This window comes from Panthera pardus, unplaced genomic scaffold (assembly GCF_024362965.1).
Source record: "Panthera pardus isolate Hobbes unplaced genomic scaffold, ASM2436296v1 HiC_scaffold_11, whole genome shotgun sequence".
NCBI lineage: Eukaryota > Metazoa > Chordata > Mammalia > Carnivora > Felidae > Panthera > Panthera pardus.
Genome location: NW_026526666.1, coordinates 27,094,763 through 27,112,744, shown reverse-complemented (window position 1 = coordinate 27,112,744; position 17,982 = coordinate 27,094,763). Strand labels below are relative to the sequence as shown.

At 45.4% G+C, this 17,982-nt stretch overlaps 1 protein-coding gene across 4 annotated transcripts in view; it reads right to left on the bottom strand.

The window, feature by feature from the left end:
• ABCA4 (ATP binding cassette subfamily A member 4) overlaps nucleotides 1-17,982 on the bottom strand; it is a 131,619-nt gene that overhangs the window by 96,581 nt on the left and 17,056 nt on the right. For 3 of the 4 annotated variants that reach the window (XM_019457550.2, XM_053892260.1, XM_053892261.1), the window contains exons 5-6: nucleotides 17,251-17,378; nucleotides 12,589-12,786 (exon numbers count right to left, since the gene is read on the bottom strand). In XM_019457550.2, the coding sequence (XP_019313095.2) occupies nucleotides 12,589-12,786; nucleotides 17,251-17,378 (326 nt within the window). Of the gene's footprint in view, nucleotides 1-8,452; nucleotides 8,688-12,588; nucleotides 12,787-17,250; nucleotides 17,379-17,982 lie in introns of those variants that run through there. The other variant, XM_053892270.1, reaches the window with a different exon arrangement.

Genomic DNA, 17,982 nt, shown 5'->3' with positions numbered 1-17,982 from the left:
ACAAGTTTGCTGGCTCCAAACCTGAGCCCAATTTGAAAAATTCATTTTCCTGAAACCAAGTTCTAGTCCTGAGTGAATGGCTTCATTCTTTATAGTTTCAGAACTGATTGAACCACTGATCCTGTGTCTTTTAGGAATGAATTCTAAGTTTTAAGATGGTGGTTTTCAAAGTGCATCTTGAGTATGTCTGCAGGGGCTTTGCATTTTTAACAAAATCAATGTGTAATATCTGACTCAAATATCTGTGGACCACAAGCCACAAGCCTCAGCTTTTTATGTGCCAAGGTGGTTCTCCTAAACGATGGGTGGGCTGATCCAGCCACGGCATAGCTGAGAAGCAGGTGGAATTAGGGTGTGAGCAGTCTAGCCTCCCATTTCAAGCAGTGGTCCTGCCCTCCCTTCTCCCTGCTGTAGGTACAGGGGCCCTCGCATTCTCTCTGACCTGGATACTGGAGAATAAATATAGGCACACTCATGGAACATCAGCATTTCTAGATCATTTTCTAGCTGGAAAATGAAAGGTTTTGTTCTGAGAGCTACAAAGCAGACAGGAGAACAATTTACCAGAGGAAGTAGCAGCAAAGCCACCACTGAAACTACACCACTGAGAAGCATCTTCTCTCCTTAACCTTCACACTGAGCCTAGCTATTGGTCTTGCCAGGACTTCTTTTCAAACTCCTTGAAAATAGTTTCAGCATACGCTGGGCAAAGCACTTTAATTCCTGTTTTCATTCCATGGGAGGGTGGGGCTGAGAACAGTAGGCAGGGAGGAAACCAGCAGGTAAAAATGTATGCCAGTGGCAAGTTATCACCAACTCCTGTTGATTCACCTCCTAAGTACATCCAATAAGATCTATTAGAGATGAAAGGAGATCTCTAAGAGATACAGCAATAAAATGTCATGTGTGCACCTTATTTTGATTCTGAACCTAATAAACCAACCACAACAATCAGAGGGAAAGTGAACATGATCAGGTATTAGATAATATTAAGGAATTATTGTTTTGTTGGGTATGATCACAGAATTGTGGTTTTGTTAAAACAAGTAAGTTTTCATCTGTTAGAGATACATAGGGAAGTATCTAAGGGTGAAATGATATGTTGCCTGTGATTTGCTTTAAAAGATTTCAGGGAGGGGCTCCTGGGTGGTTCAGGTGGTTGAGTGTCCAACTCTTGATTTCGGCTCAGGTCATCATCTCATGGTTCATGGGTTCAAGCCCTGCATGGGGCTCTGTGCTGTCGGTGCGGAACCTGCTTGGGATTTTCTCTCTCTCTCTCTCTCTCTGCCCCTTCTTTCTCTCTCTCTCAGAATAAAAATTAAAAAAAAAAAAAAAGATATCGGGGAAAAAAAAGTGAGGAACAGATTACAATAACAGCCAAATGTTGAAAATAGTTGAAGCTGTGTGACAGATAAATGGGAGTTCATTATATTAGTCAACTTTTATACTTGTTTCTGTAATAGAAAGTTTTAAAAATAGAGGCTATTTACAAGCAAAAATAAGTAAATAGCTGAATAAATGAATACTAAATAAATACTCCCTCCTATCCTTTTTCTCTTCCTCACTAGGACTGCCTTTGCCCATGCTCTCCATGCCTCTCTCCCAGAACACTTCATCAGAATAGCCTTCCTGATGGACCCTAACTTCTAGATTCCTTCCTTCCAATGCATTCCCCAAACTGTAACCTGAGTTACTTAACAAGCCAATCCAACCATGTCACCTCTCCTGCTCAAAGATCTTATATAGCTCCCTACTGCCTCCAGGAGAAAGAGTCAATATCAGTGCTATACACACATGGCCTCTCATGAACTGGTATGTGGCTCTCCCTCTAGCCTTCTCTCTTGCTTCTCTTCCATAGAGCTGGACTTCTTTCTACATTTCCTAATATGTAGGTCTATCTGATTTTGCTAATGGTGATAATGCCTAGCTTAAAAAACTACATTGCCCAGCCTCCCTTGTATATGGGGTGATCATGTGACAAAACTGGACCAATATGGTATCAGGAAAAGTCACGAAGTGGGGCTCCTGGGGAACGCCATTTGAAGGAGGAACACTGGAACACTGATGTGCTGAGAGAGGTAGAGCAGACATCTCAAGATCACCAGATGACAAGCACATGCTAGGGATGAGTGGCAGATGGAAGAGGAGCCTGGGTTCTTGGGAAAATTTGTGGAGCCTCCACATCACTCCTGAATGACCTACTGCAGGACTCTGCTTTGGAAAGAATATGAAACCCACTGTTTTTTTCAGCATTCTGTTACAGTTTCTAAGTGACATAATTACACATTTGACAAATAGGAATAGACTGTCTGCTATGTGCCAGGTGCTGGGGGGGGGGGGCGGGTATTGCAATGATCAAAACAAAGTCCTCCCTTTAATTAAGTTTACCTTCAAGAATCTCACTGATGTATCTTCAGCTTTCCTTTCACTATTCTCACATATATGTGCTCAAGATCCTCACATGTGAGAGAACTTCCTCTGATGCCTTATTCCCTGGTAGCTACAGTCTAACTGCCTTCCTCCACTCTCTATTCCCAAATTTCTTGGAAAAGTAGTCCATGTTCAGTGACATCAATTCATCACCAATACTCCTGTCTTCCATCCTCACCATCCAACCAAGATGCTATAACATTCTAGCTAAATCCCCAGTTTCTTCCTAGTTTTTACGTCTAATAGATACTTTTGATTCTTGTGTTTTCAGACCTCTCTGTTTCTCTCAACACTTTTAATCATGTCCTTTTCATTCCTCAATGTCTGTGACACTGCTCTTCTCTGGTTTGCTCTGATTTTTCTCTGATTTTCCCAGGAGCTCTTCTGCCTCCACCTTCTCTTCAGTGCTGAGGTTCCTGAGGGCCTCTGTGGCCTCACTCCTCTCACTTTGCATACTCTCTCTGGATAGTTTCATTCCCCTCATCATTTAATCTGCTACCTTTTTGTTGATGACTTCTACTCCCAACCTCTACCCCCAACCATCTGCTGGACCTTTGCCCAGATCCAACTCATCCTAAACTAATCACATCACCATCCCCAGACCAGCTTCTGCTCTTGTGCACACTTCTTCATCTGGTGGCACCAACTTCTGCCCTGTTACCAAAGCTAAAAGCCTAAAAGTCATCACTGATCCATACCCATTCCCATTCCATTGTCAAAATCCTCAGCCTAGAGACCTAGGAACTGGTACTCAGTCTGAGTGTGGGCAGGATAAGCCCTCAGATTGCAAAGAGGGTAGCCAAGGGACATATGAAAAACTGGTATGGGAGGAAGCTGGAGTCAAGGACTAGAGTCCTAAGTGCAGAGAAATAAAGCAACCAGGTCCTAGGTAATGAGAAGGAACCCAAAAGGGGCTAGGAACCCAGAGCATGGAAAATAAAGAACTGTCACATTCATGTGTCCAAAGAGATTGGACATCAGTAAGTCACCAGCTCCAACTGTTTTTAATTACTTCCCCTTCTTTGTGAGTTTGTTGTCTATTTTCCTCATTTGACCGTGGGCTGAGGATGATCGGAGGCTGTGTTTTACATAAGTGGACATCTTTTCTCCATCCCCTCTCTTTTACCTCCATAGGTTCTAGGCATAGTCTGGTCTTAAAACTCCATCCTGCATCAAATTCAAACAACGCACACGTGAAAAGCACCTGTGTCTGTCATATCTACATATCAATATAGATATATTTCTACATATACACTTTTGAAGGCCCTTAATTTTGCTTTTGAAATTATTTAGCTTTGAGTAGCTCACTTAATGAATGATCCAATATGATTTCTTAGCAATCATTGCAAATACTTAGGAATGTTTGTAAAGTTGGACTGCAAACTAGCTTTTGAATTTTAAATTTTATGAATACTAAATTTAACTAAACTTGAATAATATTATCTTCCTTAAACATTCAATGTAATGCTTATTAATTTCAGTTTTAAAGCTTTTTCTTTGTATTTCAGAGCCATAATTTTTTTTTATTTTCAAGTCTCAAACATTCTTGTAGGCCTCTGCAAAGCTACACCTATCACTTCAGAGCCTAATAAATAAAATGGCCAATCCATCCCATTCCACCCCATTCTCACCACCACTCCTAGTGGCCACTGTCAACTCATCTGAAACCACCTTGACTTCTCCAGAAAGTCTTCCTTCCCTCACTACCATGCTCTTTCAGCCTTCCTTCCCCATGAATTAGGTGCTCCTCCTAGCTGCTAGTAGAATTCTCAGGGCATTCATTTATCATTTTTATATTGGTTTACTATTATTTGTAATGTGTCTGTTTCTCCACTATACTGTAAACATAAAGCATAGTAAGCATAAAGATAGGCTTTAATTTTGTATCTTCACGGCATGGTGCACAACAGATGCTCAATAAATATTTTATAGTAATTAATGAGTAAATTAACTATAATCTAGTGGGAAAAAGACAGAGTATATTGAGGCTTTAGGTTCCATGACGTATGTCTCTACAGATATAATGGTGGCTTACAGGAAAGGAGTGGTCAGTTCCACCTGGGGACAGGAAAGGTTACTGTTCGAAAGAAGACAAGGTGATGGTCCTGAGGGTGAGGACAGTGTTTGTGGATGGAAAGGGAGGGCCAGGAATTCCAGGTGGAGGGAGGAATGTGAAGAGAGAGTGACTAGAGACATAGCCAGATAAGAACAAGACCAGGAATTTGGGGGAGAGGAGACAGGAGGAACAACAGCTTGAGATGCATTTTTATATCTAGTTAATATTCTCTTTTTCGATCTTGCTAATAGTAATATTCATTATTCATATATTTACTAAGCTCCAGTAATGTGCTTATACCATATCTGCAATTCTTGTCCTAGCTCTTTCCAGTGGAGATGGTAAATGATGGGGGTCTCGTATTCACATCTCTTTTACCATTTACATCTCAGAACAGTGCCTACCCCCTCTAGAGAACTCTCCATGCATATCTAGTCACCGACTGTCTGACTGATGTTGCCATAAATTATAAAATAACTTTCCCAGGGATCTCCTCTTCCTTTGGTTTCCTCCCCCATTATCTATTCAAATTCACATGGATTGTTCCTGCCAAAAGAACCGGAAGAGACTATAAGTTTATTTGAATGGAAATGTAAAAACATTTCTGGAAAAAAGGTCAGAGACCAAAATGGCAAGTATCCTCCCTCTCTGTCTCTCAATCACACACGCACCCCACTGCTTCCTATGCCAACACATTCTCTTAATTTCCCAAATAACAAGTAACCCTTCCATGTCACAACCGGGCTCAGCACTGTCAACCCAAGTTCAAGGTCTGATTAGGCCTCCTTAGAAAGACTGGATATATAAACAGGGCTATGGAAAGGGTATGTCCCTATCATTTCCCATCATGTGTGGTTGGTCTGGGAGTGGGGGGAGGGGATCCCTGGGCCTTGATCTGTATTCAAGAAATGGATAGAAGGACCTAGCTGGCAGCCAAAAAGACTCTATACTAGGTTTCTGTTTGGGTTCTCAAGGGATAAGAAATATGTCTGTCCTTTGGGACTACATATTATTTTTTGCTAAGGAAGAATAAAGGATATTAGCTACTAAAAAAAAAAAATCTTGTTTGAGCAATATTTGCTGATGCTTTAGACCCAATAGATTAATTAAACAGATACCACTCTGCCGACACACAAAAGAATGTTTTTGTGAGTTGAGATTTTTGTTTGTTTTACTTTCTCCGATTCAAAAAAGACCATCTGGAAAACAGTATTATTTCTAAGCTGAGGATCTATCTAACACAAGGGTAAATAGGTAGCCTCAGGTTAAAAGTGTATTTACAGGGATGACATGGCCTTTGGGAACTGGTGGAAGGTTCTGGAGTGAAGGATGAACTGCTGTTTTGAAAGCACCCAGACAGAGGTGAAAAGCAGATGAAGCTGTGGATAGACAGTACAGGCTTGCTGTGTTCAGTCCTGGGCTGCTGCTACAGGAAATCCAGATTTATCCAGGAGGGAAGTTGTTGCTGGGCAACTGGGAGAATGTGGATTTGAAGTATGTTTGTTGCAACCTGACAGTTGTTAAGCATCAGATGAAAAGAGAGGAAGCAGGCTTCAGTGGTGAGGGGGCAACCAGGAGGGGACACCCTGAGTACCAGGAAATGCGTCATGAGTGGAGAATTCAGACTAAATCACTCAGGGTTGGGGGAAATGCCAAACTGTCTCTACCAGGAGAGGTCACAGAGACATGCTGTCTCCCAAGACTGGAAGGGACAGAGCATCTGAATGAGAGGGTGGGCTCTGGAGTATGTGAACAGACAAGTGATGGGACTTTGTTTGGCTCCAAAGAAACTAGGCCTTTTTTCCTCTGCTGTGACTTTAGTCCCGATATTTGTGGCTGATGAAAGCAAAACTGGGTGTGGAATCTAAGGGCAGTTGAAAGGTCAATGCGTGAGACAGACTGTTGCTAGTCTGAGGGGTCTGAGAAAGGAGAATGTCCTACCTAAGTGTTTGAGCAGAACATTTCTGGGAGTGTAGCAATGACAAGGGAGCAACGGGGCCTCTGCAAAGTGGCTGCATTCTTGCTTTGGTAAGAGCAAAAATGCTTTGTTTCAAAGTGCTTTTCCATCTCTTCTCTAATGTGAATTTCACTATCACATTAGACAACTAGCATAGGTCTTATTATCTTGATTCTACAAATGGGGAGCAAGTGTGTAGCAAGTAAGCAAACTGTCACTTAAATGACAGCAAGTTAGGGGCCAACCCAGAGCCAAGACCCAGTGTCCTGACCCCCAGATCTGTGTGTGCTCCAGCAGGCTGCCCAGCCTCTGGTCCTCTCACTACTGCGTCCCATGCTCAGGGGAGAAGCTGATTACTTCATAAGGAGAGTTAAGGAAGAATCTGTGACTATGAGACACTTGAGGGAAGGACATATGAGGGAAGGACATATACTAATAGTAGGTAAGAAAGAAATTTTAATGCAAAAGTTCTTAACCTAGGGCCTGGCTTCACAGACTCCATAAACTTCTACCCTGTGTGTCTACGTGAACTTCTTTTTCTTTAGGGAAAAGGTTTAGAGCTGTTATCAGATTCTCAAAGGTAGTCCTAATTCATAAAAGGGTTAAGAACTATCTGAGGCCAAAATCCTTCTCAAAACCAGTATACCCTGGAGAGAACCTGATCCCTAATACATTGGTGCTCAATCTGTATCTGCTAAGCAAAGGCCAGGACCCAGGACCTGTTATCAGAAGAGCAACTTTCGCAGGGGTCCTCTTGTGTCTGATTTTCATTTTGACCTCTCAGTATTTTTTTCCTTTTAAATTGATGAAAATAACATCTCATGTATCATGAAAACACACTCTGGCCTCCTGTATGCCTGGGGCCCACAAGAAATCTAAGTAGACCAGTAACAATCAAGCCCATTGGCCAGATGCACATTTAATGTACATTAATGTTTCTCTTTCCTATTTCCTCTTTATTTCTTTACCGAAATCCATTCACCCAGTGGAGATTTTGATTGTAATAGATACATGGTTTTACAGATGCAGGCAGAACAAATACTAATGCTATAAACCAAATATACTTGCTGTGAGCTTTATAATTTTCAAAAAAAGCAAAAACCCTAATTTCTGACATCATTTTTTTTCATCCAACAGCTGCTGCCCCTCGCCCATGCTGCTGGCACTGGGTATCACTCCTTTCTCTCCCTCCCTCCCAAAACTCACACAGAAGTGGGAGAAAGTTGTCAGTCCAAAGATTCAGAATCGGGAGGGAGAGGAAATCATGAGGTTAAGTCATTAACGGAACCTCATTATAAATTCCTGGAGACTGGGGCTTTTCCAGAGAATTGTGACACAGCACCATTATCTGAAAATTGAAATGCGCTAAGTTGAATTTAACAAACTGCAATGAAAGATCCCAGAGAACAGAAACCATGGCCACCTCACATGGGGCAGTCCACCCACATTTATTCCCCACGATTCAGCAAGTTAGGGAGCAGAGCCAAGAACAAAGCAGGACATTGAAAGGCGCATATGGTCAGCCCCCCAAGACCGGGTCCTTCCGCGTTCCAATCAGTGTTCAGCCACCCCACAGTGAAAGAGATATAGGTGAAATGAAGTCAGAAAAGTAAAAACTGTGACAGAATAGTGGCTGAGGGCAAGTAAGGAAAACTGAACTGTGCCACACTGAAAGCGATTGCAAAGGGGAAAACCGGGGGCCAAAATGCCCGTGAGGCCAAATTTCCTCCATCAACAGCCATTGAGAAGGGGGAAGGGAGGGAAATTCAGATTTCCCAGCAGTGTGGCAGGTCTTGGCACAGCCTCCGTTCCCCTGCCGAACTTCCACAAATAAACATTCAGAGCAGAAGGGACAGATTTGCTTCTCAGCAAGATTTCAAAGCTGTGCAGCAGAGTCGGAGAGAAAACAGGAAGGACTTTAGAGGGAGGAGAAGGAGGAGGAGGGGCATGCAAGCCTTGGGCCAAATCTGATGGGAAACGTCCCAACCCCTCACCCGAAACTGACATACCATTTTTACGAGGTGTGCAACGTTTCAGGTAGCGTTGGCGCGCACGCTACTTGATACAGATACCGTGGGCCCAGGCCTGAGCTGCTGGTTTTCCAGCTAGGGGCATCAAGCCCGAGAAGACCGCAGGTGAAGGCAACCTCTTTCAAGCTATCTCCGCCCAGCTGAAACCAGGAGGGCCTAAATCTCCTCAGAGAAAAATCCCGCCACCCGACAGTCCACCCAGGTCCCTGGGCGTGCGGTGCGCGTGCGCGTGCCTGCCTGTGCGCACGCCCTGGCAGGCACTGCGCTTGGTGTGCGTGACTGTACGTATAGGGACGGGCGGGGTGGGAGTCAGGCCGCGGATACCGTGTTGGGATTATTTGAGGATGAGAACACTGGCTTCTGATCTCCAAGGGGCCGAGGGAAAACACAGCTGGCCCCAGTTGGTGCTAACGGCCAAACCCTCCTCCCGGATTCCCTCAGCTGAACCGCCGGGTCTGGAGGTTGCACGCCCACCCACTAACGCACGCCCCGCACCTTACACCACGGGGCGGGGATGGTCACACCGGCTTGCTGATAGTGCCGCTCATTCTTTGTTAATGAGCACTAACTTGGCATTTAATAAAACCTTATTTGCACACTGGCGGACACGTGTATGAGAAACAGCCCAGGAGAACAGAAGGTGCAGCATTCCCCCGTGCTGCAGCTAAGCGTGGCTGCCCGCCAACCAGCTGCAACAACAGCCTAGTCCCGGAGTGGCCCCCACCCTTGGCCTCGGAGCAGCCCCTGCTTCCCTGATGGCAGTCTCAGAGGGTCTGAGGGTCTTCCCTGAGCCTTTCTCTGCTGCCTCAGGGTTGTTTTTCTGAAAACACTGAGAAGATAGGTACAGGAGCAGTAAAAGCAAAACTCTGGTGTTCATGCCTGCAATCTCTTTTGGGTTTCCTTGTTAGTTATTATTATTTTTTAATGTTTAGCCGCTCTATCCATTTTTCAAATGAAGAAGGACATTTCAAGGGCACCAGACAGGGTGTTTGTCTTCTTTGCTTGCACTCCATGCGTCCTGTCTTGGTCTCGTCTTTCCCCAGAGAGGAGCAGGAGCAAGAAGAATGCTGGTAGGGGGTCGTCTTGGGGACCCACTTCCTGCTGAGTTTTTTTTTTCCTCCAGGGTGTCTCTGGGGCTATGAGTTGTCTTTGTTAAAAGAATGGCAAGGAGGATGGGGTCCACAGCACCCTGGTCTTATGGGTGATCAAATGAAAGCGCTTTGAAGCCTTAGTGGCATTTGGGATACTATTATTATGCTTCATCTACAGAAACTGAGACTGTAAATCAAACTCCTATGTTCTAGGTCAGTGATTCTCAACCTGGGAATCAAACTCCTATGTTCTAGGTCAGTGATTCTCAACCCAGCTGGATATTGAAATGATCTGGGAAGCTTTTAAAAACACTAAGGCCCACTGGGAGTGGGAGCCAGGCATTGGTAATTTTTAAAAGTTACCCAGGTGGTTCAATGTGCAGCCAGGCTGGGAACCACTGCTACAGTGACCAAATGTTGTCAGTGTTGGTTTTTCTAACACCTTTTTGCTTATCTCAGGCTGAGAGCTCAGTGAGGGTGGGAGGGCTCATGGCTCAAGGCTCACGGCTGGAGACTTGACCTCAGCACAGTGCCTAGCCCCTTGAAGGCACCCGGTCAGGTTTGAGTGCATGAACACATGTACAGAGGTTGTGAGCAACCACGCAGGACAGGTCTCAGGTCAGTGAGGACGACCAGCCAGAGTTCTCCTCTGGTTTCTGAACTCTAGCACTTACAGAAGGAAAGACTTTCTGGTCGTTCTGAAGCCAGTGACCTGAGTTTGGTTCTAGTCCCTAATGGAAAGTTTTGCCTAGGTCCCCCATTATCCTGCTACAAGCTGTTTTCCCAGTATTGGTGGTCATGCCCTAAAGGTACATTTGCCTATTCCAGAAGCCAAGGTACTTCAAAAAGAGATGCATAACCCTGTCTTTTTTCTAGTGACCAGAAGATTTCACGATCCTGGGTGCCCAGGGCCCTTTAACACCTCTGCAAACACAGGTACTAGTCCCTAGCTGTGCTGGTGTTCAGCTGTCCAGAATAAGGGATCTTTATCACCTTACTCCCTCTTCCGATTCTAAAAGCAAACCAAGGAATGAGTCTAAAATTGACTCCCTTTGGAATTTTGGACAGAGAAGTTTGAACTACATGCCTTTAATTCTCCCTGCGGCATGGGGAGCCAAGAGAGCTTTCTGGGGTCCTGGGCTCTCAGTGGTGATGGCATCCATAAGTACCGACCCCTCTTACCACTCTGGAGACCCACCCGATGAGATGAGCTGGGAACATTGTAGAGTAACATTCTAAGGGAGAGTCACACTTCGAAAGGAATGAAGTATAAACTCTGCCAGAAATGGAGGGGTCTTGTTTTATTTTGTTTTATTTTTAAAAGCTTTCAGCTTGCTTTTTAAGACAAGCTGAGAGTGGATTTTCTCAGACTTGAGAGAGCAACCATAAAAAGGCAAAACGCAAATTCCTCAACAAAGTTCTCATGATTGACGTATTCCTACAACACAGTTTCAGAAAGTAAAATGCAGGCACAAGAGGGCCACCTGGGTGGCTCAGTCTGTTAAGTGTCTGACTTTGGCTCAGGTCATGATCTCACCGTTCATGAGTTCGAGTCCCACATCAAGCTCTGTGCTGATGGCTCAGAGCCTGGAGCTTGCTTCAGATTCTGTGTCTCCCTCTCTCTCTGCCCCTCTCCTGCTCATGCTCTGTCTCTCTCTCTCAAAAATAAGCAAAAATTGAAAAAAAATTTTTTTAAATGTAGGCACAAGAAAAAACACAATTGGATCCTAGAAACATTTATATATACATGAGCTATATATATAGTTATTATATATAACTATATATAATTATTAAGTTATATTAAGTTATATATAATAACTATATATAATTATATGTATAACTGTATATAGTTATTATATTATTATATATGTCATCTTCTCTGAAGGATTCTAATTTTGAGTGTTTCTTAAAGCACGGCCTGCAATGATGTCCACTGGAATCCCTTAATGTAACAGGGCAGGTTCTGGGCCCAGCCCAGATCTCCTGCATCAGTCTCTGGGGATGGCAGTTTGGAACTTGCATCTTTTACCAGCTGCCCTGATGATTTTAATACACTCTGAAGTGTGAGAACTGCTGCTCTTCACCTCCTTTTTATAATTCCCGCTCATCCTCCTAGCAAAAGAGGAGGTATTATCAAGTCCCAAGAAGTGTGTCTGGGATGCAGTTCTAGAACACAGGTTTGAGCTAATTGAGGGCTTTCCAAATTTTTGAGACTATGAAGTTTTCTGTTACTCTTTTCTACCCAGAAAAGGCAACCTTTGTGGTCAAGAGCAGACCCAGAGTGTGAAGCTCTCATTTGTTGAAATTTATTAAATGCTTTACATTTATTTTTCCATGTCTCCCTTGTTAACATTCTATACAGTATTATATTTGTTTTGTACATGAGTAATGGGGCCAGTAAAGGTCAGCTATCTTATGAAATGGTAGGGCAGGGAGTCAAACCAGGCCTTCTCCTTTCCACCACTGCTAGCGGTGGTAGAGAGGATTTGTCCCACATTTGGAGTGGACTCAGACCTGCCCCATAACTAAGGGTGAACCTAGCCACGTAACTACATAACCACATAACTTTTTTTACTTTTTTAATTTTTTTATTAAATATAATTTATTGTCAGATTGGTTTCCATACAACACCCAGTGCTCATCCCAACAGGTGCCTCCTCAATGCCCATCACCCACTTTCCCCTCTCCCCCACCCCCCATCAACCCTCAGCTTGTTCTCAGTATCTAGGAGTCTCTTATGGTTTGCCTCCCTCCCTCTCTGTAATTCTTCCCCCACCCATGGTTCTCTCATAACCACAAAACTAATGGTGAACCCAACAGTGACTCCTGGGTGCCTGGACAACTGCTCTAGATATATTATCAGTCAAGATTCCTTAGGTCTTTGGAGTCTGGAGTTTCCTTAAGAACTGTGAACGCCAGGCTCAAGCCTTCCTGTCAATCTGTGAGTCCCTGATGACCTGCGACAGGCTCCACTGCACCCAGGAATTACCTTCCACGAGGTAAGCCGCTAAATGTCTCCCTTACCACACGGAAGAGCTTGAAGAAGTCCACGTTGGCATACAGAGTGTCTTCCACCCACTGGAGGGTGCCCTGGGAGAGGGAGCACATGGCATCACGCACTGTCTGTGCCCCACGGCGCTGGCTAAAGATTAAGAAGCGCTCCAGGAGGGCCTCGCTGCAGGCGATGTCCTTCAGTGTCAGGTCTGGGACTCCATGAGCAAACTGCAGGCAAGAGAAGCAAAATTGGAAACTTCCCTGTAGGAAAATACTAGCCACCCCAAAGGTGTCCATGTCCTAACAGACAGAAACTGTATATACATTGTGTTGTAGGGCAAGGGGAATTAGAATTGCAGGTGGAATTAAGGCTTGCTAAATAGCTGACTTTTAGACCAGGAGATTATTTTGGATTATCTGGGTGGACCCAATGGAATCACAAGGGTTTTTTGCTTTGTTTTGTTTTGTTTTTGTTTTTGTTTTAAACCTAGTGGAAGAAGGAGGTAGAAGACACAATGTCAAAATAATGTGATATGAGAAAGACTTGACTAGCCACTGCTGGGGAGGTCACCAGCCAAGGAATGTTGGAAACTGGAAATGGATTTCCCTCTAGATTCCCCAGTAAGAAATGTAGCCGTGCCAACGCCTTGACTTTCAGACTTCTGACCTGTAGAACAAGAACATAATAAATTTGTGTTGTCTTAAGCCACTAAGTTTGTGGTGGTTTGTTACAGCAGCCACAGGAAACTATACGCTCCCAAGCCTCATTTTATCAGAGAGCCACTTAAAATGTGAGAGATCCATTCTTAGCATGATGCTAAGGTACCATCAGGACCTACTCCCCTGAAGCTGAGGAGTGGGAGTGGCTAGGATGCATTCAGAGTGATGGCAAGAGACCAACCCCCTCTCTCCTTTCTCAATAGATTTAGCAAATAAAAATACTGGATGCCCAGTTAAATTTAGATTTCAGATAAACCATGAGCACCTTTTAGTATGAGTATGTTCCAAATAGAGTCCAAATGGGACATACTTACGCTAAAAAATCATTTGTTTATCTGAAATTCAAACTAACTTGGATATCCTGTGTTTGATCTGGTGACCCTAACTGCTGGATAGCCCACAGCCTACAGCTCCTGTGGAGCTCATGGGCAGTGACTCTTGGATCCTGAATCACAGTCCCCATGATGGCCTCAGAGACCAAGGAGACCTCAACCCTTCCCAGGGAGCCTTGGCCACCTAGGATACTAACTGGCCTCCTGGAGTCTTGGACTCCTGACACCTAGGTATTGTGAACAGGTTCCTGAGCTTCCCTGGTCTCTGTAGTCTCCTCAAACCTTCAGATTACACAGTTCTCAGGGCAGGAGAGCAGGGCAGGTTTAGGCTCTACTACTTACATCCCTCCACCCCACCCCATCACCCGCTAAATGAGGCACAAGTCATGGCTGACATTGGGTTGATGTGGACTCCATCAAACTCAGGGGACTGTAACTGGGTGCATGTTCCAACAGAGACTTTCTGTTTTGCCCACACTCTGCTTCTTATCCCCAGGCAAAATCCCACCCCCAACCCTAATCCCAGCATCTAAAACATTCTGAGGTGGAGGGAATCAATGAGCTCACTTTGTCCAAACCTCTAATATTCTAGGGGAAAAAAGCGATGGAGGAGGGGTTAGGTGACTTGAGAAAATTACACAGCAGGCTAGTGGAAAAGCTGGGATACCACAGAGGTTCCAGCTCATTCTTTCATTCAGTGACTCATCCATTCAATGCCCTTTCACTGAGTCCCTTTCTGCAGGGACTAAAACGGTTACTGGGGATACAGAAAATAAGGTGAGTTTTTTGCTCTCCAAGGAGTTTATCGGTTAGCTGGAAATGCAGGCATTTAAAGAGCAGGTAAGTGCTAAAGTGAATGCAGTGAAACCAGAGCACAGAAGAGGGAAGTGTTAAGAATAGCCAGGGTTTACTGAGCGTTTACTGTGTGCCAGGCACTGTTCTAAGTGCTTTACATATATTAATTTTTTGACCCCCATAACAATCAAATATGGTAGGCACCTTTACTGTCTCCATTTTACAAATAAGGACACAGAGGCACAGAGTGGTTATTTAACTTGCCTGAGGTCACATAGTTAACTGTGCCGCCATGCTGAGATTTGAACCGAGAGCTTGTGCTTTATCACTACCTCTTTGCTCCTTGTTGAGTAGGGAAGAGGGAGGGGGCAAGACAAAGAAAGGAGGGATTATGAATGATTTCATTGGGGAGGCAACACTTGAGCTGGACCTTGAAGCAAGTCCAGGAGTTTACAGAGCTGGGTGTGGGAGCGGGGTGAGGGACAAGCCAGACAACTATTCCACTCTCATCGTCTAACAATTTCCTAGATGGAGGGAGACCTGCTCGGATGCCAGGCAGAGAGGACGAGGAGGGGCATCCAGTCCTGATGGTGAAGAACAAAATCCCATGTTTGCTGAGAATGACCGATCAGAGAGCTGTAAGCCACACACGGTTTTTTAAATTTAAAGTAATCACGGGGCACCTGGTGGCTCAGTCAGTTAAGCCTCTGATTTTCGGCTCAGGTCAGGATCTCACGGTTCATGAGTTCGAATCCCGCGTCGGGATTCTATGTCTCCCTCTCTCTCTGCCCCTCCCCCCGCTTTCACTCTGTCCCTCTCTCTCACTCTCCCAAAAATAAACATTGAGAAAATAATAATAATGAGTTTAAAGTGATCTACATTAAATCACATTTAAAATTCAGTTCCTCAGCTGTACTAGCCCTGTCTTGAGTGCTACCAGCCGCATCCGGCTAGTGGCTACCATATTGGACAGCACAGAGAGAGAACACTGCTGCCGTAGGGGAAAGCTCTGGTGCACGGTGCTGGGAAGGAGTTGCACAGCTGGATGGAGACTGAGTTAGAGATCAGGAGGCAGGTGTAGCCCGCAACCAGGCTGAGAAGCAGGGAGGGCATGGGGGGGCCCAGAGAGAGCTGGGACAACAGGATTGGCCCAGAGAGAGATGGGACAACAGCATTGGCATCTGCAAGCAGCAGGAGTTTGGGGTTCCCGACTCAAGCTCTCACGTTTGCTGATCAGGGAAGGACCAGCTAATCAGAGCAAGCAGCCTAAATAATAGCCAGTGACTCTGGCCCCTTCTCCCCATGTGAGAGGCTCAGCTCTGATGCCAGCAGCACAGCAACTAGAGATCCAAATGTCACGCCAGTGAGGAACTGGAAAGAAATTTCCCCTAAATTCCTGCCCTTATCTCCATCTCCCTTTTATTACCAACTGGAAGTCATCACAGGCATTTCCAGGACTTAAGTTTTATGAGCTAAGAGAAAGCAAAGGGGAAAATGAGCCATCAATGCTGCAGCCACCACTCCCTCAGGTGGGGGTGGGAGGGAGAGCAGAGCAGGGCCACCAGGCCTGACTTCAAGGGACAAGGCCTGGGTGCTGTGGGCACTGAGTCCCAAGGGCCCTGATGGACCACCTCAAGGCTGACCCTCTGTTCCCCTCAGGAAGTTTCAGGGAAAACCTCAGGGCCTGAGAAGCCAGAAAAGCAGGTATGGGCTTCTTTACTGCTGTGCAGGGAACCAGCTTGAAAACCCCTTTCCACGGAGCCAGCCCTGCCCAGGCGGGTGGGATCCCCCTCCCTCCTCTGGGCTCAGACTTTATCTCAGGACTGACACCGGCTCTGAAATTCTCTGTTTATGTCTCAGTCTTCCCTGGGGTCTGGAGGAGGTGCAGACCTGGCCAGGAAAGGCAGGAGGGGCGTCTGCACTATGGGGCCACTGCTTATCTTACATTCTCACCGTGTTCATCACGCCAGGAACCCACAGGCCCAGGAGGCTGGGCAGGAGGCTGTGAGGCCCAGACTTTCACAGATGAGAAAGTCTTGTGTTAGTGGTGAACACACTGTGAATGCCTATAGGAGATTATGAAGGTGCATGAAATAGATTCTGGGGGGATTAGGTCAGAATGTGCAATGCGGATTGCCTGGCACCGAGAAGAAAACATGCAGGAAATCAGAGGTCTGCCACCCGGGGAAGGTTAGCTCAGCACACTCAGACACCGCATGCGTGGCCTGTTTTCGCACCGAACTCTCCTCTTCCAGTTATTTCCATGGCTGCCTTCTGTTCAGGCAGGTCTACTCAGATACCACCTCGGCAGAAAGGCTCTCCCTGACTGTCTCATTTCAGTAGGCCCCCACCCCATGCCTCCCAGCTCCTCCCGAACTCCCAACTCTGTCACGTTTTCTTCCCAGCACCTATCTTAACCTGGAAGCGCTTATTTGATTATTACTTGTTGTTCCCACTGGAATGTAAGCTCCCAGAGGCAGGGGCTTGCCTGTATTGTTCACACTGTAGTCTGGTACCTAAAATGTCCCTAAGTATTTGATGAATACATGAAGAAACCCCAGTTTCCTCAAATATAAGAGGAGTCTGAGCTACGTGATCTCTAAGGTTCTTTCCAGCTATAAAAATCTGAGCTGTTTGAAGTGTTTCCAGGATTTGGCCTGCTTCAGAATCCTATGATGGGAAGGCCCATTATCTCAAGTGACCCCCAGGTATTTTTCTGAATATTTGGAACAAAGCATGGATTCTGAATGTGAAAGCAAGAAGGAAAAATAATGCAAGGTCTCCCCTGTTTTTCTCAGGCTCAGGGCTCACCTTTCCACTCCAGGGACCAGTGACATCCACCCACCTGCTCAGGACGAACTTGGGAGTTGACCAGAAGGTAGACGACTGAGTCAGACAGGCCAATATTTTTCATGAGAAATAGCGTCAGTGTTTCTTCATCTTTTAGGACATCCCGAATTCGTATCCCTCTTCCTGCATATGAATGAAAGAACAGGGTGACAAATGGGGAAGGAGTCAAAAAAGGAAAAACATGTAGAACTGATTGGAAACATTTCTAATTGGCTCTCAGCAGAAGACTCCATTCTTGGGTTCCCTCGGAGCTTGGAGGTCAGGGCTCCTGCCAGTAGGCTGTCACCAACACAGTCACAGCATTTACTGCTGACGCAGCCTGGCAAAACTTAGTGAGAAGGCACAGAAGGTGGAAAAAGTTAGCTCGGGGCAGGGGAGGGGTCATCAGATGCCTGGTAGAGTTGGTCTGTAACAGTGACTCTCTACCGGATGGGGGTGAGGAGCTAAAGTGGGGCAATTTTGTCGCCCCTGGAAATATTTGGCAACGTCTGGAGACATTTTTGTCTGGGGAGGTGCTATTGGGTAAAGGCCAGGGATGCTGGTCACATTCCACAGTAGACAGGATAACTTCCCTCCTCACTACAAACTGAGGAACCATCTGGTCCAAAATGTCATTAGTGTTAAGGTTGAAAAAAACCTAATCTAGGGTCAGAGGACATACATGCTGTGTCCACACTGTGTTGTCACAGGGTAGAGGACCCTTCCTGGCATTTCTGCCATCTCAGCT